The following is a 25,772-nucleotide window of genomic DNA, read 5'->3' as shown; positions in this document are numbered from 1 at the left end:
AGGAGGACCGACCCGGAGTGCTCTTTCGAAATTGCTGATCTCGACTCATTTTAAGACCTGTCTTCAGAAGAAATCGTTGTGAGGGTTTATGGTGTGAGAAAAATGTGTGCTGATTATCCAAAATAAATTGGAGAACGTGAACGCAGTGAGGTGATTAGCTATTCACGAGAAGACTCTGATTCTTTGGAACTAAGCCTGCAAGGTACAGAGACGTCTCGACTCCAATACAGTTTGGTGCTCACACTGTAATGGCAGCCATTAATTCCATCCCCCCGTTTGTTGGTGCTTGTAGCAACAAACAGGAACGAGAAAAAGTGCTTTCAAACAAAGGAGGTGCCTCCGAAGTGGCACATGGTCACTTATACGCGACAAACGTTACAGGAGAAACCTTCGAAATGGCACATGCGCACAATAACCTGGCTGACAACGACCATGGCAATACAAACAATTCGTCTTTGCAGAATCATGTAAATGGTACAGGAGAGGAGGGCGAAAACGAAGTGGAAGATTCTCAGAATGTGATAGACATTCATATCAACAACGTGGTGTGTTCATTTAGTGTCCGATGCCACATAAATTTGAAACGCCTTGCCATGGAGGGAGCAAATGTAGAGTATAGACGAGAACACGGGGTAAGTAAAGCACATGATACGAATCAAAATTGTTATTAACTTAAGCCCACATATACTTTGCAAAATGCAGTGATTTTTGTGTGTTTTTTTTATGTAATATTACTAGCATTGCAGTAGTTAACTTGTGAAGAGGGTGGTGACAGTACACTGTGGATGTATCCATTTTTCACACTTGTCAGTTAGTTGTTTTCACCTTTCAATTTCCTTGTGGTTATCTCAAGCAGTTTTTATGGAATCTGGCATGTTACTTTTTGAAAAAGAGGGCATTCATTCCATTTTAGGAATGCGAATGTTTTTGACCGTAAATACATTACTTATTAGCTTCTTAAATTTTTTCAAGACTAGGCTAGACGCTCACTGGGCCAACTCTCCAAGAATTTATGATCCAGTATGCTATTATTAGGCCACACATGCTGGTATACTGTATCTAATTGAACAACGAACAGGTCTTCACAGGCCTCAAACATCAGATTCCAGTTCAAGTTTAAGTAAAATTAAAAATGAAACCAACAAAATTGATTTCACAGTTATAAGTTACATACCATGTGTGGACAAAAACAACACTTAAGTAAAATCAACAGAACTTACAGATAGCATCCAAGGGAAATGAAATGACTTTAAAAAGTATAGAATATTACACTTTCTCAGTCTCACAGTTTAAAAAAGTAAACAAAACAACTTTAAAAGATCATTTCTGCACTCTGCTGACTTCTTGAAGGCAAATGACAGTGTTGAAAGGTCACATTTAGCTAGCTTGCCAAGCAGATCGAAAACAAATTTTGTTTAAAAAAAAATACTGTGCAAGGACTTTGTTGGAATATATAATTTTAGTTTAGTTCCAATCCTTCCATATGATTTTGAGCCTGAATTTTTAGAAGAATATATAAAACAAGCTGCTGAAATGTCAAAAACACAGATCAAAGTTTTAATTACCCAAGTGGAAACTGCATGTTAGCCAACTCTCTTGTTCCTGAAGAAAGCATATGCTGGAGAGGCTATGATTTGACTGTTGCAGCTTTTGGAAATGATGAATCATGAATGGGCCAGTAGTTTTTATGTGTTGTTTCCCACAGTTGCTCTGAACCAAGCAGTCCTAAAGGTGGCTTTGAGTATAGTCGTGACATCACAGTTGACCTCTTTCTGTTTACTTTCTACTAATTCTGAAGAGCGAAGCCCAATATGGTGATGCACTACGTTGCACCAAGATGATAGTTTATGTCAATATAATCGCTTTAATGTGCTGATATATTCATTTTAATGCATGGTTCTGTAATTATTTACCAATTTCCCTGGTTTCAGAGGATGATACTATTTTACTTTGTGTCCATTTTAATGACAAAAGAGGAATAGATGTATTCTCAGATCTTCTGATTTATGCAGATCTTTGACATTTTACTGTGGTTGATGATTTCCAGAAGAAAATCAGTTGTCTGTCACTGATGTATAGGGTCTGAAAAGTGAAACTGTAAGACAGTGGTATGTGAAAAGGTATGTTTTTGAGAATGGTGGTTTTCTCAGTTATTCACTTTCTGTGTTTTATACTGGTAAACAGATAAAGGAGGAACCCAGTTGCAGTTACCAGTGGGTGTTATGTTTTTGCTGGACTACATTGGTCTGAGTCAAATTTGTTAATCTTCCAAGGAAAGTATTGTGAGCCATAGCAGGGACTGAATCCATAACTAAGGATGTGTATTAAGTTACACTTAAGTAAATTACAGTGTATGCCAGCTGATACTGTTTTTAAAATCTTTGCTGTTAGGATCAAACCAATTCAGACTTTATTAGTTCATACTTCATTACGTAATGATTATGTACTCAAAATAAGGAAAATTATGTATTTTAAGTTGACCAGTATTAATTCTTTTGGTGCATGTTGTCATACAAAATGCTGAAAACTGATTTTTGAATGATGTAATGAAGTATTACAAAAAAATGAACTATTGTCTGGCTTCTGTATACAACTTTATGGCAGAATGAATTGATTACAATATAAATGTATGAGATACAAGAGTAATTTTTGTTCAAGAATGGTGTGATCACAATGTATACATGTATTTACTATATTATACATGTACATTTTGTTGTTGTTGAGCATTTGGTAAATGTTGATGGCAATTTTATGACAAACATGACAAATTCTTGCTAAGTTTTTCAGATGTAACTATAAAAACCAACAGCAAAATATTTTGAAAAAAGAAAATTTGTGTTAATATATTTTATTGGTGGAAATGGTGCTAGAGTGTCAGCAAATGTACTAGACACAACAACCAAGCACAATTATGTTGTTTCCTCCACTATCATGTTTTAAACATAAACTGCACATAAACACTCAATCACATGCACCCACACACACCCCATGCTACTCAAACACCCACAAACACTATCACACAATAGTACAACACAAAAGCTCATTGTAAACAATATTTTGGCTTGAAGCTTTCATCTTGACTTTTATATAGTAAATGAAAACCCCAAAATGAAGGTTTCAACTTCAAGCTTAAATGTCGGTTTTTTTCTGTACCCACTCCTAACACTTCTGCCCTCTTTCTGTTGATGTACCCTGTATCACGTAATCATTACCAGGATATCCAGAATCAATTCTGTTGATCAACAACATCATTACTTTCATTTTCTATCATGTTTTCTTTGCTGTTGTTGTTGACATTGTGCAGAAAATCAGACAAAAAATTCTAGCCACCTCTTCTGTAATGTACGTCCTGGCAGTTCATGTTGACATGTTCAACAGCTTTATGTTTCACAAAATGCCAAACACACACACACACACACATACACACACACACACACACACACACACACACACAGAGTTTCAGTAGCTCAAGGAGGGATCACTGCGTTCGAACAAATCCATATATGCTACACCACATCTGCCAAGCAGATGCCTGACCAGCAGCGTAACCCAACGCGCGTAGTCAGGCCTTGAGAAAAAAAAAGAAAAGAAAAAAGGGTGAATAAATAATAGATAAATACATTAAAAAAACAAAAAACTACTACTACTACTAATAATATATATAAGGCGCAAAAACTTGATGGTCAGCTATAAGCGTACATAAATAAATAAATAAATAATAATTATAATATAAAAAAAAGTAATAATAATAATAATAATTAAATCAATAAATCAATAAATAAATCAATAAAAGACAACAACGATGATAAATAAGCAAATAAATGTAAAACATGGAGACACACATTCACACATACACCCACATATGCATAACAGATATGCACCAAACATGCAGTTTCACAGATATGAAAGTACAGTCAAATACACATAAACATACATAAGCCCCAACACACACACACACACACACACACACACACACACACACTTTACCCTGCACCTCCTCTACCCCCCTCCTCCACACACTAATTTCTAGGCTACGTATCGCAGCTTCCACAGCACACACACACACACACACAGATGAACACTTGTACAAGCACACACACATACGCCCGTATCCCCCACCCCCAATCCCACACACATATATATACCCACTCGCACGTTCCAATATTCCGTTGCTCCCACAGTGTAGGCATGCATACACACACATACCTCATCCTCTACCCCCCCTCCCCCCCGCACTCCCCCCTCCCCACATACATGCACGTGCACAGAACTCTCCTGACACTTGTGTGCACTTAACCCTCGCACATGCACAAACGCACTCAAACACACAGACCAACACATACACACAAACACACACGCACAGAGGCTGCCACTGATTGGCCGCAAGAGGGATGGGAAAAGATCTCTGATGCCAAGAACGTGGTGTCTAGTGTGTTGCTCAGTCTATTGTATTTGGAAAAGCCCACAGAGACGATATTTGTTTGATTTGCAAAGCATCGTGCTCTACCTTTTATGCTAGACTTACGGCTGCTCCCTCTCTGTGCTTTTATTTCTTTGAGGTGGTCAATGGTGTGATGGCCTTGTAGCGTACCTGCTCTTTTTGATATTCTTTGACTTTTCTGAGGATTTCCGATTTTCCTAGATGTAGGCCGCTCGTTGTTGTTGCGTTACCAGCAAGTCTGTCAGCTCGCTCATTTCCGTTAACACCTGCATGTCCCGGGCAGTATGACCATGTGAGTTTTTTAATCTGAAAGTTGCGCATTGCCTTTTGCCACTCTGGGCTTCCCATTCCATTTTCAGTTTTCTGTGTGAGGTTCATTGAGTCGGTTAGAATCATGGCATGTTGGTTTCCGGGCATATGGATGGACGATAGCCACTGGAGGGCATGTGTCACAGCTTCAACTTCCATCGTTAGGCTGGAGGTTGTAACTTTGTAATTTCTTCAAAACGGAACAGAGTCTCTGTGGGCTTTTCCAAATACAATGGACTGAGCAACACACTAGACGCCACGTTCTTGGCATCAGAGATCTTTTCCCATCCCTCTTGCGGCCAATCAGTGGCAGCCTCTGTGCGTGTGTGTATGTGTGTGTTTGTATGTATATGTGGGTCTGTGTGTTTCAGTGCGTTTGTGCATGTGCGAGGGTGTAAGTGTTCACAAGTGTCAGGAGAGTTCTGTGCACATGTGTATATGTATGTGTGTGTGTGAGGGGGGAGGGGGGTAGAGGATGAGGTATGTGTGTGTATGCATGCCTACACTGTGGGAGCAACGGAATATTGGAATGTGCGGGTGTGTATATATATATATCTTTGTATATATGTGTTTGGGGGTGGGGGATATGGACGTATGTGTGTGTGCTTGTACAAGTAAGTGTTTATCTGTGTGTGTGTGTGTGTGTGTGTGTGCCGTGGAAGCTGCGATACGTAGCCTAGAAATTAGTGTGTGGAGGAGGGGGGTAGAGGAGGTGTAGGGTAATGTGTGTGTGTGTGTGTTGGGGCTCATGTACGTTTATGTGTATTTGACTGTGCTTTCATATCTGTGAAACTGCATGTTTGGTGCATATCTATTATGCATATGTGGGTGTATGTGTGAATGTGTGTCTCCATGTTTTACATTTATTTGCTTATTTATTATTATTGTTGTCTTTTTTATTTATTTATTTATTATTATTACTACTACTACTACTTTTTTTATATTATAATTATTATATATTTATTTATTTACGTATGCTTATAGTTGACATCATCAAGTTTTTGCGCCTTATACATATTATTAATAGTGGTAGTAGTTATTTTTTTTATGTATTTATCTATTATTTATTCACCCCTTATTTATTTTATTTTTTATATTTTTATTTATTTATTTATTTTTTTCTCAAGGCCTGACTAAGCGCGTTGGGTTACGCTGCTGGTCAGGCATCTGCTTGGCAGATGTGGTGGATTTGTCCGAACGCAGTGACGCCTCCTTGAGCTACTGAAACTGAAACTGAAAACTGCTTAGTTTTGTGCAACTTGTCTCAATTTTCAGTGCATTGTACAGGACTCATGATGATTTTGGCCATTGTGTTTGTCACACTGCCGCATTCACTCAACTGAAGCTCACACGACAGATTGATAGACTTGCACACAACGTTCGCATTCTGACTTTGCTCTTACCCAGGGATAAACAGTATAATAACATAAAGACACTCCTTTCTGATTATTAATAGTTCAAAGAAAATAAACAGTTATGTTCACATTTCCCCTTCAGGGATAAATCATATGAAGTTCAATCCAGGAAAACACAGTCAATACTTTGTTCCCTCTTACACTTCCCATTATAGTTTTTAAAAATCATAATAATTTTCATGTGTTTCTTTTCACGACTATGTTGTCAGTTGGTGCTTCCCAAACATTTTTCAGTTGGCGATATATCAGCCAAACACCTTTGTCCGAAAACAGGCCAGGCGCTGAGGATACTGAAACATCCTCAGAACCTAACTGTAGTTAAATCGAACAGCTAGTAAAAATAGTACTTAACATGACTTGTCGCCATTCTTGTTTTACTGAACCAGTGTTCAGAAACGTAATAAAAAAATTTTTTTAAATGAAATTCACAAACTTTAGATTAAACAATGTCACCAAATTTCTCATTACCAAACTTGAAATTACTGACTCACCAGTACTTCAAAATCAGCTTCTTTGAACCTCCACAGTCCAACAAGACTATCTCTCACATTCTCTCACAGAATGGTAACAGTGTCTGTTCTACAACACTCTCAGACCCCAAGGTCTATTTTTCCCAGGTCACTCCTGTGACCAGTTCATCTGTGCGCAGAGAGGGGAGTGGCAAGAATTTTGGTGCACTTCACAACCCAACAAGTCATGAACGCATATTCACCTCAGCGCCTAAAAACATGATGTGCATCACGAGCCTTTCTGCAAATATCAAGTTCAAATTAATACAGTAACACAGCCACACCATACAGGAACTCTGACCTTTATAATAAGCACATTATGACAACCAACTTGGTGTCATGACAGTGTTTTTTTGTGCTAATGTCTCCTCCCACCCCATTCTTTGTGTCTCATGTTTTTTTTTGTCACAAAGAATTTATTGAACTGTTTACAATAAAATGTGTACAGTCCTGTTGTAAGCACAGATATGAAAAAAAAGAGATTAATTGCCCATTTTAAATCATAAGAAATGATGCAGTTTGTTTACAAATGAAATTTGTTTTAACTTTGAATTACTGACATTATCAGATATCTGTTTCCAAGTCTGGTTTTCATTTTAAAACAGTGTACTGAAGGAAAACGTTGATTGTACAGAACGCTGTGAATTCATAGTTGTGGCATTAACATGTTTTCAGATATGCAATATGAAACTACGTCGCCCACGTGTCACTGCAAACATCACTTCCTCAGGCAAAATAACTGTGACTGGAAGTACCAGGTGGGTTGATTTGCATTTGCTTGGTTTACGCCCTTTTGTATGTTACACTTATTGAATCCATTTTGATAGAGTCTATAGGCATGTTTCAGTTTCTCAAGGAGGCATGCACATTACTGCATCCACACAAATCCATACATGCTACACCATATCTGTTAGGCAGATTCCTGACCAGCAGCAGTGTTAATTGATAGCTAGTGTGTTTAGTTTTGTTTTTGTGTACCGTTTAATACCAGTCCTCATGCAGCGGTAAAAATTTCCAAAAGCAAAAAAAGTGAAATGAAAGCATTTTGATATGAATTATACCCAGAAAATACACCCAGTTTTAGGATACACAAAGTTGAATTTCTGTTACACTGTATTAAGTTGCACAAAAAATACCCCCCGTCACTCACAGTCACACAAATGCACGCATGCATGTGCGGCACACACACACACATACACACACATATATACACACACTCACACTGTGAGTATGACACACACACACACACACACACACACAAACACACAAACACACACATCCCATCTGTTGTTGAAAGCATTTAATGAAAATAAACTACTTCTGCATTGATTTGGTCATAATTTTTTTTTGTCTGTTGATATGCTCTAAAGTTGCAAAACATGATGTTCAGGTTGTAACCCTCTTTTTTTTCCTTACAGTTTCTTCAGATTTTGGACAGATAACATTTTTTGAACTTGAAGGCAAGCCGGAACAGCCATAATTTCACATATGTTTAAGTTTTTTTGTAAATACTTTATCCTGTATGGATACTGACATTATTTAAACTTAAAAATACATCTTCTAACTGAGTGAATGACTGAAAAGGTCAAGTCACAAGTGATAACAGGTAATTCTGGCAACAATGAATAAAAGAACAAGGTTGACTTCAGTGCAAAGTTTTGTTCTCTCTTTCAGTGAAGACGAAGCGAAAGTGGCTGCACGTCGAGTGGCGAGGCGGCTTCAGAAGCTGGGATTCAGCGTTCGTTTCTGTAATTTCCGGATTGTGAATGTCCTGGGGACCTGTTCCCTGCCCTTCGGTATCAAACTGAACAACTTTTCTAATGAGCACCCTCAGGCAGCCAGGTATATTAGTGTTTCACTTTCAGGGGTATTTACTTTTGTTTTGCTTTGTATTCTGAGTTCTCCTTCCTCCTGTTCCCTTCACATCCTCCTTGGGTTTGAAGGTTAAAAAAGCCTGTCAGTGCAGGTGTCATAAAAAAATGTATATATATGTGCGTTTGTACTGTATCTGTGTTTGTATAAGATTTTCAATTTATGTTTGTACCTTTTTATGTAGTATCCCCCCAATATTCCTTGTCACCCCGGTTCACTTGGTGATACAGATCTATTCAGTTCCATATATGACACCACCACTTGAGCATCCTGCTGACGACAATAGTTGTTCAATCATGGACTTCTGTTGGAGCCAGACAGAGAGCATTTGTTCTTAACCCCCTACGGAGGGAGACCAATGCATCCTCTCCCCAGAGTCCTTCCTGTTAAAGTCCGTTCTGTCATCAGTCAGGTCCATGATGATGAGAGGTACAGGGACCTATAGTATTGGTCAGGAAACTGGAACAGCACTCATAAAGGTGAACCTTTGAAGTGTTGCAACACTCAGCTTCCCACTGTACACTCTGCTTTGTGCAGAGACTGGTTTAAAAAAAAAAAGAGAAAAAAATCACAGAATGATAATTTGGTTTCTTATGGGTTTTCAGTCTGCTGCCTCCCAGTTGTTTGCAGTGCTAACCCTTGCATTGTAGGTGCTTTTTGTGTGTGGCTTCAGTTGCATGCAGGTCATTGGGCACCACAACTTTTTTTTTTTTTTTTTTTTTTTTTTTTTTTTTTTGGTACTTGTATTGTTGGTGCTTATAAATTTGAATGTGTTATGTTCCAATTGGGTGAAGCTGCAAGCTTCGCTGGTTGTTGAGCACTAAGTAAAGAGCTCTGGTAAGTTGATTGGCTATCGGCTGACATGGAAACATCAGCTGATCAATTTCTTCTCTGGCACTGACCTGTTGAAGTGCTAACAAGTAATGTTACAGCACTTGAGCTTTTATGGCTTCTTTGCCATTGACAGAATACTTAACATTTGTTCAGAACTAATGAAGATCTCATTAGGCCTCGCGCAAGAGTAATGACTTCCTTGTTAAGCTGTTTTATTTTCTCCTTTCTTTCAAACTAAAGGGCAGTTCAACTGATTGATTCCATTCAACTGTAAGTTGTTAAGACAGTTCTTGTTATCAGTGCAGTTTTACTTGTAGTTGAATAAAGAAAGAAAAACTTTGTTGTTTAATGGAAAATGAAATTAGAGTTTATTTTCCTTCATTATTGATGTTAATAAATGTTTGTTTGTTTCAGCTACGAGCCTGAACTTCACCCAGGGGTCACATATAAAATCAAGGATCCCAAAGCCACATTGAAAGTATTTTCCACGGGCAGTATTACAATCACAGGTCAGTGTTGTTGAGGTGGTGAGCATGTGAGCAATGTGTATTGGTAGGTGTATGCCTGCACACAAGCTTGTATGCATTTGTCACTTCCACCATGATTTTTTTCCCCCACACTTTGTACCATACTCGTTTGAAACTGAAACTTGAACTTAAGTGCACCTATCAGTTGTTGAATGACATGCAGCCATTCATGTTAAAATTTTGCAAACTTTGGTTCCAAAGTAGCTGGTCACATCCACGGTTCATGCACTGTTGAATATTGGTGACACTGTAAAACTTTGACTTTGGTTTATCATTTGATTATGATAATTCAAGGTTGGGCTTCTAAATTTATGTTTGTGTTCTTGTCTCATTGTCATACAGTAGTTTCAGGTCACTGTCAGTCTTAGCTGCCCATTTCAGTTTTCTGTTTTTCTGTGTTTTGTTCACGTTCAAGTCATAGATGTGTTTCTTCTTTGTTTTTTTTTGGTTTTTTTTGTTTGTAAAAATATGGATCTTTTTAAAGTTCCTTTGTAGAAATTATCTTTTTAATGTTGTCATACTTAACTGCATTGCTGGGTCAGGTAGAGGACATACAGCGTTTACATAGTGGAGTTGTTGTGTGTGTATTTTTGCCATGTGGAAAAAACCCAGAACTGTTTGTTATTTTCAGCTCCGTGCGTGAACAATGTGGGGCTGGCTGTGGAGCATATCTACCCGCTGGTGTCAGAGTTCCAGATGCCCAAGAGGGAGATGCCACAGAACAAAAAGGCAAAGGAACAGAAACAGCACCAGTCCTATCATCATTGCTCTTCTGTCAACGGATTCCATGATGGTGAAGACGACGATGAGTTTGGCGAGGCCAGTGACTTTGATTCAGAGGATGAAGACTTCGACAGTGATGTGAGCCACGACTAAATGGAGAAGTGATCTGGACAGCTTTCTATCCCAACTGACTTAATTTACAAAATTTTCTTCCAGAGAACTTTTGCCTTAGGGACTTAACACCCTCAAAAACATAGACGTAAAATGTTGCTGCTTTTACTGCATTTGCAATGCTGGCAAAAGTATTGATGTGTGTGTGTGTGTGTGTGTGTTTAATTTTTATTTTATTTTATCTGTCTTTAGAACTTGAGGTCACACTTGCTGATCATTGCTGCTTCTATTGTTTTCTGTAAATGATGCATGTTTCCGGATTCAGTCCCTGCTCTCTCTCTCTCTCTCTCTCTCTCCCAGCCTTGTTTCTGTACACGCGTCTGGTAGGAGAACTTTGGATGATGATGATCTTAAAAGCTGGAGTGTGCAATGTAGGGTACATCACACCACTTTCTAAGTTCACAGAACTGTATTTTATTTTTTTGATTTAATTTTGAAATACTAATGTGTCTATTTTAGAGGAAAGGACTTAATAGCACTTTGAGATGAAGAAGCAAGAGACAAATCAAAAGAACACGGCATTTTCATTATGTGCGGTCAAGGAAGTCAGAAAGCCAACAACTGGTGTTGAGGTGACTGTGTTGTGTGTATGGAAATGAGATTGCTGTGTGTGATCACTACTGCTTTTCTGTCTGGGTCCTGATTGGTGTTTGAATTGCAGGTGTTGTGGGTGAATGTTTAAAACTTTTGCATGATGATTATATAAGTTCAAGTTTTAACTGTGTATTATATATATCTAGTAACACACAGGAAGTGTTCATTTTTCAGTTGGTAAATGTGAGGGAGTCGGTGGGGATGTGAACTGTACAGGAATGATGATAAAGAGATTGGAGGTGCTACTGTTTCAGTCGGTCAGATCAAAAGATCTTGAACATTGTACGATTAATGACCACATTTGTTTTGATTTATGTGTAGCTTTGTCTTTGCACACTAGTTTGCGGTATCTACACCTGTGTGTAAGAAACCAGCATGTAACAAAGGTATTGCCGTGCTAGGGAATGCCTGCTAAAGGCTTTCTCAGTCACATCAAATCTCTTGGTAAAAATGATGAACAACAAAATCAAAGGAAGGAAAGAAAGAAAAACTCCCTTCTTTTTTAAGTGTGCATAATTTAATACTGTCATTTTATTGGTTATCTATTTATTTAATGTTTGATGACCTGTTTGAGCATGATAGTTTAAGAAAAGAACAGAAATGATTGTCGCCAAACTGCCTGGCAGAGGTTCTATCATAATGTAGAAGGCTGGCTGACCTATGTCCAATCTAACTGTCTTCATGTTGTAGTTGATTCTGTGTGTGTGCTAATGTGAAACATGTCTGGATTGTGTTTCCTTCCTGATGGGCTGCATCGAATGTTTCTGTTGGAAAATAAACAGTGCTGGTCAGTTTCTCCTTTCTGTTGCTTTCAAATTGTTTCATGCTTTTAACCCATTCAACACTGGGGAGCTTACAGCCTCCACAGGCTTCCATGCCATGCTGATGCAGAAAAAAACACAGAAAATACATGGAAAAAGAGGGCGTTAGTCAGGGATGCAATGGGGAGGTAACCTACTACGGGAGGTTATTGGCCGTAGCTACTTTCGTTTTCTCCGCATCGGTGGATAGTAGTTTGCACAGGACAGGAATCAGACCCCTGCAGGAGTCTGCACTAGTAGGTCACGGTAAGTATGTTACTTAAACATAATTTTTGGAAGAAAATTTCCTTTTAATTACACATACTTAACCATGACCCACTAGTGCAGACTCCGGCAGGGGTCTGATTCCTGTCCTGTGCAAACTACTACCCGCCTATGCAGAGAAAACGAAATTCCTTTTTCCTCCAAATTACATGTGGACACATCTGGAAACACTGTAGAAGTTAGTTCCCTTTCCTTGTATTTTGTGCACATGTAGGAATGAAAACTGCTCTAGTGCTGTACTCCTGGTTCTGTCTGTCATTTGTTTTTTGTTGTTGTTTTTTCTTTCTTTTCTTGTCTTTTGCTTTCTCTGATTCGTGACTGTTAGTGTTATTTTTTCCCTGAAATGCTCTTTTTTTCTTCTTGGTGGAGAGGTCTCTGTAAGTGAATGACAATGATGGGTGTTCTTTTTCTTTTTCATAAAAAGATTTTAAGTGTGGTATTTTGAACTCCGGAGATGAGTTTACTTTTGGCTGTTCCATTTTTTTTTTTAACTTAAAAAAAAAAAATCTGCAATGCTTATGGCTTGTGCAGAAAGCATGGCTGCAGGAGCATTTTCAGTTTATATGCTTGATTGTGTATGTATTGTACATATTTTTTTTCCTTTTTCATGGATAGAGTATTTAGTAGATTCAAAGGGATTCAGTTGAAATAAGCAAACAGCCTATAACATAGAACTGTTAGAAGCACAAGCTGAATTAGATTGGAGAGGATATAGAGAAATTTGTACTTGAAAGATCACTCTTAATTGATCATGAGTTTTTAACAATGCAAAACAAAACAAAAAAAAACCAAACCCAATAATAATTTGATAACAGTAAGTCTGTTTTTTTAACACTCAGCAATCATCATCATCTCCACCACTCCCTATCAAAGATAAATCTTGGTGACGCAGTTAATGAAATACAGACACGAATTGCCTTCATCATTTTTCAGAGAAAAGGTCATGTATTTCCCCCAAACCAATAATTGCTGTACATAAGTTTTTGTCACTCAGTGAAGAATGGATTGGTACATCCATTGTGAAATGAAGCAAGTTGTCGATATATTAAGTAATTTTCCTTTCCTTCTAAGTTCTAGGCATCCTCCTGAGTTTTTACAGAATCATTGAAATATTGATTGGTTGTGTTTTGGAAGGAGAAGAGTTCTTCCAAAAGATAGGATCAGTGACGTGAAACAAAAGAGTACAAATAATATTCACAATCCAAGAGCAAGAGGTGGTTTGTCCTTTTTGCTGGATATTGTTTCTTCAGTTTCTCTATCTCAATTTTTCTTCAGAGGACTACTAACACAAGGAATATTTTTCCAAATAAACTCAAGCCTGCAGCCAGTCTCGAGCCACGTCCGTCCAAGAATGAGAAAAATGTCTTCATTCTGTTCCCGTAACGGCTTCAGAGCTGGACTGATGATGGTTTCAGCTAAAAAAAATTGTTTTCATTGCTATTACTAGGTGAAACAGCAAATGCTCATGTTGTCTTTGTGGCTTTCAAAAGAAGTATCAAGACCTTAGAATTTTTGAATTTTTTTTTTTAAGGTGCCCCATCATCTGCATCATTTCAGTTGCATTACTCCCCCGTACAAAAGCCATACCGTGAGTAGTCTGTCGCAGCCACAGTGTTGGCAGTCCAGAGGGAATCATCAATGTGTGGAGGCAACACTAGAGGAGACCTTGCACTGCTGCAGAGTCACTTTGGTGGTGTTCAGTAGTATTGTACTTAGGACACCACTTGCTGAACCCCGAAGTGACAACAATAATTGCTTAGTCACAGAGCTAGACTCATTGAATGTCTACCCCAGTGTGGAGACTGCCACCACATACATCCAACAACAGTCCCCCATGAATCTGACAGCATTGAAAACCTTGATAAGACTCACCCAAAGCACTAAGTGTAGGGGGGGGATCAAAACTGAGGTTACCATGAGAGCAGGGCATGAAAGGCCACAGAACTTTGGACATATTTTGTGCTTAATGTGTATAATGTTACATGTACTTCAGCCAAAATACAAATTTCTGTGCACTTAAAATTAAGATGGAGGATGATGATGATGTGTATGTAGCAGTTATCGGAATTTATGTTTGGGACTAAGTGACAAGGCTGTACTCTACGCTTTCTTTCATAATGCTGTCCTGGCGTTAACCAGGCCCAAGAGATAGACACTTGAGTGTTAGGAAATTTGAGCAATTCACCAAAAGATGCATCTGTAAAGTGGATGATACTTGACTGTGTGTTCCCAGTCTTCACATTTAATCCAGTAGCACGCCAACTCTAGGTAAGAACTGGCTGTGTGCTGAAAAACCCACCTTCATTGAAATCGAACCCATGCTGTCCTAGCTGTCGTTCTGTGATGCTAACCACTTTGCCATGGCGACTGTACCCAAAAATTGATCAACTCTGGGACATACTAGCTAGCTACCCAGCTATGGACACTTTGTTTCATGTGGGTAATCTGAGGTCCTTTGTTCAGGTCATCTGACATTGGTGTACTTTTTCACATGGTAGTCCTTATCAGACAATTGTTGCTTTGTCATATATTTAGTTCTGGTGCACAGTCCTGATGGTTGGATCTAATCAATGTCAAACACTATGACTATTCTTTATGAGTCAGAACATCGTGTCTGAGAACAAGAAGTTACCACCAGATATTTAGCATGGTATGTGAGATTTAAGATTTTCACTTTCAAGCAGAGCAGGTGTCTGCAAGTGAAGGACTTTTTTTCTTCTTCAACCCCCTTTTTTTCCCCAGTTATTTAAAACAGTTTCATGTCTGTTTTTGTTTATTCTCTGTATCTTCCTCATCCCTCTTAAGTTCTTGGTTCTGTCCTTTTATTTTCCTGATAGTTATCTGTCTGCTGTCTGTTTTTCTGGGTTTTTTTTTATCACAGAAGGTAAGTCAGTTTTTAAAACTTTTGAGTCTTTGTTTAAGCCAATAAAGCCAAGATGACAGAACATACATGCATGCACACACACGTGCACACATGCATGCACACACACACGCAGAAACACATTCATCCTAGTAGCATATTTGCATGGTTGAAAATGGGTGAATGAATAACATCTAAATGAAATTGTACATGTATTGATGCACATTATTTTGACAGTTAGCCTTATCTAAGCATGGATTTTATGTTTAAATTTTGTCAGTTTTCTTCAGTGATGACATATTTGTATGTGTGCCATAAGACATAAAAAACATTTCCAGAATGTATACTTTGTTAGTGCTTACAAAAGATAACCTGTTTAGTCTCTTCAATGCACACTCAAGCACACACACACACACACACACACACACACACACACACACACACACACCACACACACACACACACACACACACATAAACACACACACATATTTGTGTGTATGTACATATACATGCATCAGTGGATGGCGGAACAGAAAGAGATGGATAAAGAGACAGTGATTGACAGGGAGACAACCAGAGAGCACATACGTGTATCAGTCGGAATGCAGAGAAAGGGGAAGTACTTGCATTCCCATGCGAGTTCATCTCAACCCCCACCCACTTTCCCATTCTTCACTCGCCTCCCACACAGTTGCATATAGAAACTGCTGACATCGAAACAAGCACCCATGCTTTCATGTCCACATTGTGTGTGTGTGTGTGTGTGTGTGTGAGCAATGGTTGCCCACTTTACACTTCTCAAAACATCGGATCCAGTCAGACAGAAAAATTACTCAGGTTAGAGATTCTTAGCACATGACACACAGCCATCACCTTGTTGCTTGTGAATATTCATTAAAAAATAATTATTTAAGAAAAATGAATAGGCTGATAAATGAATGTGTGAAAGGAAAACAAAATGGAAACTAAACTTGCTTTGCTGTGACTGAAAAAAGATGTCTGATCACTGAAGACTGGAGCTGTGGCTTCAGAAAAATGAATTATCAGGTTGGTGTGCCAGTAAGCTGAATGACCTTTCTGTTTGGACTGAGGCGTTGGAACAAGGTCTGGTGATAAACTGCTGAGTGATTACACAACAGACAGGGAGAAAAAAAGATCGTTTTGAGTGCAGAGGGTAAAGCTTTAAAAGATTTGATCCGTTATGTAAGAACAGTTTAATTCAGATTATTTAGTGTTTTAAGGATTGATTTTTTTTTGGTTTGTTTGTTTGTTTCATGTTCCTTTTTTTCTTTTTTCTTTTTTATTTATTTATTTATTTTTTTTTTTAATAGAATTTCGTTATAAGTAATGAAAATGTGTTTTGACTTCTGTTATATTCAGCTTGGACTTGATCATTCAAGCAAACCAGTAGTTTTGACCGACCCCTGGCCTTGGCTGTTTCGTTATATGAAAATGTGGAAATCTGATTTTGTATGATGTGGATTTATATGCTACAAGTTAGATTTCTTTTAGTTATGTTCCCCCCTTGTCTTTTGATGTGTAGCAGAATCGGTCGCATGCTTGCCTTTTCATGCGATTACAGAAGCACTTTGTCAGTGTCCCAAATAGACTGGCACACTTTGTGATTGCACTTCGCCAGTATGACAATGCATGTGAAAGTGTTAAATGTATTGCATGGAATAGATTGTAGAGGAAATGTGGTGTGAAGCTTGACAAGACACGTTTTGTAACTGTGAACTTGGGATGTACAAGCAGGGGGGGGGGGGGGGAGAATGAATGCTTTTTGCAAAATACTTTGATCTTTCTTACATTTTACTGTTGTGTTGGACAAGTATGTATGTGTAGTTGAAATTTGTGTTTGGACATGTTTTTGTATGGGTGTGTATGTTTAATATTGTGCATAAATACTCTGGGCACCATTGTCTTTTCGGTTTTTTTGCTTGTACAAATGAAATGAACATGTTGCAGAGAATGCATCCTGCCATTTTTTTCTGACAAAAAAAAAAGTAATAAAGATAAATGAATGTGAAAGTGAGTGTTTTGTCCTGCACAGACCTTCTTGTTATGATGTTTGGATTGTTAGACTACCCGTCATCCGTTGTACAGATCCTGTTCCCACAGTTTTGTTAATTTTGATATTGTACTGTTGGATGATGTGGGTGGACTGTGTTTTGTGCTGAAGAGCTGATGAATAAATGTGTTCACAAGAGGAATGGTTTGGAAACTGAAGTGTGTGTGTGTTACTGTGAGCTCCGTTTTCAAGATACATGTTGAGTGTTTGAGACTGACAGTCACACAGAAAGGGGAATTAACTCAGTGGACAGTGCTTTGCAGCAGCTGGGATCATTACACTTTACAAGCCGATGGTTCTCCCCATTTTAAAAAAAAGTGGATTAAAGAGGTGGATGAAGACAAAGAATGCTGCAATTCTAGCAATGAAAGCTTTTGGATGGACCATTCAGTCATCCCCTGGTCGGTTATCAGATGGGAGCAGGACCAGAGGATGAATTGTTATCTTCAGTGAGTTAACTTGCACATTTTTAGCACCAAAATATATTTGTCATGTGTCACCACTCCTAGAATTGCATGTCAAAAGCTGATGCAAACAATGTAAACGACTAAAATGTATAGACAAAATCATCCTGGAAAGCCACTTGAGACAAGCATGCAAAAAAAATAACATTTGAAATGTTTAGAAATCTTCTGGCAAAAATAGAGCAACTAGCAAATAGACTTCGTATCATGAGTGGTGTGTGGCCACTGGAATGATTTGTGCTGAAGGCTGGGAATTGCACTGATTGGCTGAGCAGACGATGTGTTTGGCAGAGGCGTCTTAGTACTGGGTTTGCCACAAACTTTGGCCAACAGAGCAAACCAGTGGGCCTAGTTTGTATCAGTTTGAAATGGGAAGTATTACTAATAACAGAACAGGGAGTTTACAAACTTCCCATTTTTGTAAAACTGGTAAGGAAGATTACCACTTAATCAAGTTCATGGTTAATCTCACTTCATCACTTCACCTATGCTTGTTGCCCTACCTGGGACATGGGCCGCTGATGATTGTTCTCCAGCCATCCTGGTCCTGTGCCAGTTCCTCCAGCAATTCCCAGATGTGGCCTGTCCTCTTCATGTCTTCTTCCTGGTCACAGCGCAACATAGTTCTTGGACAACCTGTTTTCCTTTTCTCCTAGACTCTTTTCCTTTTCTCCTAGCATTTTCTCCTGGCCTCTTTTCCTTTTCTCCTCACCTATTTTCCTCTTTTCCTTTTCTCCTAGCTCTTTCTCCTAGCCTCTTTTCCCTTTCTCCTAGCTCTTTCTCCTGGCCTCTCTTCCCTTTCTCCTAGCCTCTTTTCCCTTTCTCCTAGCCTCTTTTCCCTTTCTCCTTGCTCTTTCTCCTGGCCTCTTTTCCTTGTCTCCTGCTGGTTCAGGTGAGGGTTTGCCTTGTGCTGGATGCAGGCTTGTGGGGCATGTGGTCAATCCATTTCCAACGTCTTGGAGGATCTCTTCTTCTGGTGGTTGCTGTCTTGTTTGTTCCCACATTTAAAAAAAAAAGAAGAAAAAAGTAGTAGTATTCTAGCAGACCAGCAAATTTGAAAAATCTTTCTGAGGCAGGTGTTGATGAAAGTTTGGATTCTCTGCATGGCAGTGACAATGGTTCTCCAGGTCTCTCCGCTCTATGGAGTAGGACATACTTTACTAGGGTGTTGAAGACCCTGATCTTGATGTTGATTGTGACATCTCTGGAAAATGTTAAATATTTGCTATTTTGTCTCTTGATCATCTAAAACTTCAGTAAAAGATGAATGTTCAGTATCTGACATAACAGTGCCAGTATGTGTGCTAAGGTTTTTTATTTTTTTTAATTTTTTACCCCTGAACTAGATTTTCATGCACACAGAAATCAATCACGTAATTTTATGATTATGAAAAAAGAATTCCAGCTATCAATTTAGGGATAAGAGCTAGCGCCAGAGATTCCAGGTGTATCAAGATCACTTTCATGCACACAGAAAATCACAGTTAACAGAGAATTACAATCAGAAACTGCTTTTATTTTTGTATTCTGCACAGAAATACTTGGAAGCATGTATTTTTGAGCATTATATTGTATATCACAACGTCATGCCAGTGTAACTGTGTTAAATGATTTTGTTGATCACATTTTGTAAGTAATAAAAAGATGAGCCTTTAACCCCTTCAGTGCCCCAGGATGGAAATTTCCTCCCCCTTCCTATGTGCAAAAGAAAAAAAAGTGCCCAAGGACAGAAATTCATGTCTGTGTCATTGTAGGACTTTGACTATCACAAAATCATTAAATTAGTGTGAAAATGTAACTGAATAGGGTGTTCATTTTCCTTTCAGAAAAGTAAAGGTTGCCTCTACTTTCTCTCAGCAGTTTGCATGCTTATATATATATATATTTTTTTTTTAATGATTATTACCCTCTGTGACCAAAACATCCCTTTGCAAATAGTTGTCACTGAACATAAAATAGGCTTGGCAGTGAAAGGTTTAAATCTCTGATAATGAAAATGTACATCTTCATTCTAAACAACTTCATAATGTTCAATACTGTTGATTTTTTTTTTTTTTGAGGGGGGGGGGGGGGTGGAGTGGGGGAAGGGGGGGTTGATAAAAAAAAAAGGCTCAGATGATTTAAGTAATAAAAACAAGAAGAAGCAACAGTGGGACAGAAGAGTAATCAGTGGTCATTTTGAAATGAACTTCAGATTGTGAAGACATTGTGCTTCGTTTACCTTCAACATGGCAGCAGATCTACTGTGGCCAACAGAGACAGTTTATTACCTGTAACTGAAAAATTGAGTGAAATATACTGTGCACAAGGGAAAGGGGAACAGAGCAGATTCCTGATGTCTATTGTATGACAGCTGTGTCTGACAGATCATCTGAACAGCAAGAAGCAACTGCTGCCTGGACTATCTGGGCTAGAATTTGATAGTGGTGAACGGTCTTGCCCAAGTTACACCCCCACTCTCTTGGCCAAGTGGGCTTTAGGACTGCTGGCATTTGGATGGTCCCCAAAGGCCAACTGGCCCCCAAGGCTGCAGCACTAAGAGCCAGTGCAATCTTGCCTCCTAGTTTGAGAGTGAGTTGTTCAAAAAAGACTAAGCTGTGAATGAATTCCCACTGCAGTGATGTCTAATGACGTTCAGTGACATAGTGTCCTTATTACTTCAGGTTACACACACAAAAAAAGATATCCAGGATGTGGGAAGCTGCTTTAGCACCATTCCTTGACTTACTGAAACTGAGTCGCACGTAACATTTAATGAAAACTAGTCCAAGAAAAAAGACTGCAACTATGAAGAAAACTTATGAAGAGCTGAAACTGAAAGTAAAATGTTCCATGCGAACTGGAAGTTTGGAAGCGTCATGTATGATTTAAAAAAAAATAAATTGTTACTTTGTTCATGATTCTCCACATGGAAAATATCATAGGTAATGTCTTTAATAACTAACATGGCAAATTATTTATGATCATCATTGTGAGATGTATTTGTATTTGTATTTCTTTTTATCACAACAGATTTCTCTGTGTGATATTTGGGCTGCTCTCCCCTGGGAGAGCGTGTCGCTACACTAAAGCGCCACCCAATTTTTTGTATTTTTTCCTGCGCGCAGTTTTATTTGTTTTTCCTATCGAAGTGGATTTTTCTACATGGTTCAGCATCATTTCCAAAACAAGGTGGTAATAGCTGAAAATTGGATCTGAGAGTAAAACAAAGAATCAAAAATGTCCAAAGCACATTACAGTCATAATTCAAACATACTTAATTCAAATGTTTTGAAAAAAACAACACAACAACACATGATGGAAAGTTAAAAAAAATAAAACAAACACACACACAAATGAAAAAAAAAGAAGATGTCGATGATAATCGTTTTGAAAGGAAACGATACAAAAGCAGTCAAACACATTCCATACTTCCCTCTGTCATCCCCGCCTCTGGTTCTTGTCTCTCTCTCAAGCGCGAAATTTCACAGAATTATCACAACATCAAGACAACAGCAGAGCATAAAAAATATGACACCATCCTGTAAACGCCATTGTTAAGTACCAGTCCATGTGACAGACTGTAAAAGAATCAACACTGAACAAGAAGTGAAGCTGAAACAGAAACATCACCTGTGCCACAGAACACCCTCTTTCCTACTCTCTCATCATTAACCCAACAACAACAGCAACAAAAAGATCATAAAGATGTGCTTGCAAAAAGGTTGCGTATGTGAAACAAATCTCTACGAAAAAAACATGAGCAAAAACAGGAAACAAGGGGTCTCTGAAACGGTAAATGGCAAATTAGGAGGAAAAACAAATATTTGTTGGAGAGATGTAGGTGCTGTTTTCAATTCTCAGTTCATTGTGGACACATTTGCACAATGACCCTTCTGTTAAACATACTTACCCCTTGTTGTTAACATTGACCCTTTTGTTATTTTCAATTACCCTCCTGTTGTTAACAGTGACCCTTCTGATACGCACAAATTACCCTCCTGTTGTTATCAGTTACCATTCTGTTATCTCCAATTACCCTCCTGTTGTTAACAGTGACCCTTCTGATATGCACAATTAACCCCCTCCCTTTTGTTAACAGTTACTATTTCGTTATCTACAAATATCCTCCTGTTATTAACAGTGACCCTTCTGTTATCTACAATTACCCTCCTGTTGTTACTAGTTACCATTCCGTAATGCACAATTACCCTCTTGTTGTCCTCAATAGATCAAACGAAACCAACAAACAAGAAACTTGTAAGCAATCATGCACATATAAAACAAAACAAAACATTACAAAATAATATAATACAATACAATATGTATTGCAGGCCCACTGCTGGTTTGGACTGCCACAACACCATATTCCTAAGCTGTTTGGATCACTGGACATATCATTGTTTTGAACTTGGTTCAAGATCATGGAAGCAGTTTTAACTTTTGTGTCTATCTCAGAGAAATCATGAACAAAACCCCTTGTTCACTTGTTTCTGTCAGTGGGCTTTTACACGACTACTGTGTACGTCTTTATTTCTACACCTTTCAGGCAAACATAATCCACGCTCTCAAGGACTGAAACTTTGACTGATGTCGCTTGACAGTATTTCTGTAGAGAAACATTTTCCAAAATGACAAGAACTACAACAAAATAACAACACCAACAACCCCCCCCCCACCTCCTTGCCCCCCCCCAAAAAAAACAAAACAACCCATCCACCCCCCCTAAAAGCAATGCACACACTGAAGATGTAAGTCATACAACCAAACATTCATGTTTGAAAGTGGTAGCCTTGTGGTCACACGCTCAACTATGAAGAGAGCGTGCACAAATTCGAGTCCAATAAACACACCAGGATTTTCACTCCACCTCTCCCCTCCACTAGATCTTTTGTGATAATCTGCGTGCTGGTCATTAAGATCAGACGATAAACCATGGCCCAGTGAGCAGTATGCAAATAGTGTGTGTAAAAAAGAATCCACAGCAACAAAAGGGTTGACCCTGGCAAAAATTCTGTGGAAAAATCCATGTTGACAGTAAAACAAATACCCTTTGCAGACAGAAAAAAAAACAAGGGGTGATGCTGTACTCTGGTGATGCGCTCTCCCTGGGGAGAACAGCCTGAATTTTACACACAACAATTTGTTGTGACAGAAGGTATTACAACAAAACACAATACAATACAGTACAATACAATACAATGCAACACAATACAAAAAGATCAGTAATCCGGCCAGTGTACATGTGCCCCTTGGTTACATGAATATACTTTAAAAACAATACTTTCCTCAATAACCATTTGCACCGATTCTGATCAAATTTTACATAAAAATACAATATAATCAGTTGTCCAAACAACAACAACACAACAACAAAGACACAATTTGACCTCAAAGGTCAAGGTCTCTCTTTTTTTTTTCCTCAAGAGTTTTGTACATCAAATTTTTGAAATGATACCAATCAGTGGATTTGCATGAGCCTTGGTGCCGTAATGGACATTAGTACGGTTTGAAAGGATTAACCTATGGTCAAAGTCACCATGTTAGTATCCTGTGCAAACTATCACATAATAAAGTGCAAAAGCTATTCAGTGAGTATTTACATCAAACAGGCTGGAAACCCAATCCTGTGCATTCATGTTTTACGGTGGAGCAGTGAGTTTGGTACACAAATTCAGCCAGGAACAATTCAGAACGCTTTGCTGCCATTGGCTTCACAGCTGCATTCAACACTGCACAAGACTTCTGGTTTGTTTTGAAAGGCAGACACCATGACTGCCCATTCCAGATGCCAAAGAGATGTGAGAAGCACACACACACACACACACACTGTGCACAAACACACACTCACTGACACACATATGCATGCCCACACACAACACAAACACACACATACATACACATAGATACAGAAACACACGAACACACATACGCTCACACTAACAGATATGCACACACACACACATGTACACCCACAAATGAGCATACACAATTCAAACACACACACAACAGACAAACACAAACATACAGACATACATGCACACTCACAAGTACACACACCTGCACATACAGATACATAAACACACACACATGTGCACACACACACACACACACTCTTTCTCACTCCATCTTTTTCTCTCTCTCTCACACACCCACAGAAATACACGCACAAACACATGCATGCACACACGCACACACATACACACACACTCTCTCTTTTTCTCACTCAGTCTCTTTCTCACACACACACACACATTCTGACCAAATCCCAGAATGAAATCTAGGCACTTGGATTCTTTCTTTGGCAAGATGTCTAAGGCACTAGACCACACACCCCTTTTTGAATCTCATCTGCTTTTGGACAGCTGAAGGGCTCCACAACTGCTGGAAAACCCTGATGTGTGACAGACAGTTGTGTCTGACAATGACCATCAGAAAAGCAGAGGAGGCAACTGCTGTCTTGACTATCTGGGCTGGAATTTGATTTTGGTGGAGTGTTTTGTCTGAGTAACATCCCCACTCTCTTGGCCAATTGGGCTTTAGGACAGTCAGTGTGGGTATGGTTCCCAAAGGCCAACTAGCGCCTCCCTACCCCCCCCCCCCCCCCCCCCAAGGCTGCAGCACCATGACACTCCATTAAAGCCACACATATCTCGTTTACACTTGAAAAGACAACAACATGGCAGCAAGAAAGCAACACTATAAAAACACACACACACAAAATACAAAAGCATTTCCAATTAAAAATGAACACACTCAAAAATACATCTTCATAGTAACAGCCATTTGTTCTTTTCTTTTTAGCAAAATCAAACCATTTAACTTTGAAGGCAAGAGTTTGACATACATACCCCAACTGCTCTGAACTGACATGAATACATACATACATACATACATACATATATATATATATATATATATATATAGAGAGAGAGAGAGAGAGAGAGAGAGAGAGAGAGAGAGATTGTGAGGGTGGGTGGGGGTGGATAGGTGGGTGTCAGGGCGAGTGTGGGTGGGTGTAGGTGTGTTGAGGTGTGGGGGGGGGAGGGGTGTAACAGAGACAGAGTATCATACAGTGTGTGTGAAATCCACAGAGAGAACACTCCAAACAGGGAAGACTGTTGTGTGCCCGGTGGGCTTTCAGGTGTTTGATGGAAGCAGGTATGACTCCAGACTGTTCCTCTTGACGATACAACAGTGCTTTTTTCTTTCACCCCCCTCCTTGTCTCACAATTCTTCATAGATATCTGAAACAGGGACATGTGTTTATATATCATTTAAAGAATCACACACACACACACACACACACACACACACACAACATTGTTTTTGTTATTTGACATTCATACAACCATACAATCATATAAAAACATATGGATGCTGGGTATAATGATGTATGCAGGTGTGGTGGTGGTACAAATGACTGTGTTTGGAGGGAGGGGGGGTAGAGGGATGAAGAGGGAACAAGGATATGGATATGTGTGCCTGCATGAGAACTGCTGTGAATTCTGAACTTGATATTGTAATGCAGCCTACCTCTGAAACAATCATTCATCATGTCAACAACCAACAAAAAAAAAAAAAAAAAAAAAAGAAAAAGAAAAAAAAGGAGAAACACCTAACACATTTAAAACAGACAATCTGACAAACATGAACACGAAACCTGTGCAGAAACAATGATGGCCAACATGCAAAAGGAAATAAGACATTTGACAAGCTGTTTGAAAACACCAGCCACCCCCCGCCCCGGCCCCGGCACCCACCCCCTACACCTCACCCCCATTCCCCTCTCCCTCTCACCAATGACCCAATGATAGGCACTATATAATTATCCATATCATTCAGCCGGCAGGACACAGTATCAAATCCTCAGCACCGTACACACACTGTTTCTTACCATCCATCTCTCCCTCATC

The 25,772-nt window shown here is 38.9% G+C and overlaps 2 protein-coding genes across 3 annotated transcripts in view; one reads left to right on the top strand and one right to left on the bottom strand.

Annotated features, from left to right (window-relative positions):
• LOC143279708 (TATA box-binding protein-like 1) lies at nucleotides 1-15,184 on the top strand. Its single transcript, XM_076583816.1, has 5 exons — nucleotides 1-632; nucleotides 7,350-7,432; nucleotides 8,349-8,516; nucleotides 9,795-9,889; nucleotides 10,539-15,184. The coding sequence occupies exons 1-5, from the start codon at nucleotides 249-251 to the stop codon at nucleotides 10,781-10,783; spliced, it is 975 nt and encodes a 324-aa protein (XP_076439931.1). The 5' UTR covers nucleotides 1-248; the 3' UTR covers nucleotides 10,784-15,184.
• Nucleotides 15,185-19,372: 4,188 nt separating this feature from the next.
• LOC143279707 (uncharacterized) overlaps nucleotides 19,373-25,772 on the bottom strand; it is a 60,674-nt gene continuing 54,274 nt past the window's right edge. For both annotated transcript variants that reach the window (XM_076583813.1, XM_076583815.1), the window contains 2 exons: nucleotides 25,754-25,772; nucleotides 19,373-25,103 (listed from right to left, as the gene is read on the bottom strand). The exon at nucleotides 25,754-25,772 is cut by the window's right edge and continues 28 nt beyond it. In XM_076583813.1, the coding sequence (XP_076439928.1) occupies nucleotides 25,084-25,103; nucleotides 25,754-25,772 (39 nt within the window). In that variant the 3' untranslated portion in view covers nucleotides 19,373-25,083. The remainder of the gene's footprint in view (nucleotides 25,104-25,753) is intronic.

Source organism: Babylonia areolata, chromosome 3, assembly GCF_041734735.1.
Source record: "Babylonia areolata isolate BAREFJ2019XMU chromosome 3, ASM4173473v1, whole genome shotgun sequence".
Lineage (NCBI taxonomy): Eukaryota > Metazoa > Mollusca > Gastropoda > Neogastropoda > Buccinidae > Babylonia > Babylonia areolata.
The sequence above is the reverse complement of the archived record's forward strand: the minus strand, read 5'-3'. Positions and strand labels throughout refer to the sequence as shown.

What these genes read in the sequence shown, in the direction of transcription:
- LOC143279708 (XM_076583816.1), top strand. Translation starts at nt 249, where the DNA reads ATGGCAGCCATTAATTCCATCCCCCCGTTTGTTGGTGCTTGTAGCAAC. An exon ending in ACTGTGACTGGAAGTACCAG is followed by an intron (nt 7,433 to 8,348) that starts GTGGGTTGATTT and finishes TCTCTCTTTCAG; the next exon opens with TGAAGACGAAGCGAAAGTGG. An exon ending in GAGCACCCTCAGGCAGCCAG is followed by an intron (nt 8,517 to 9,794) that starts GTATATTAGTGT and finishes TGTTTGTTTCAG; the next exon opens with CTACGAGCCTGAACTTCACC.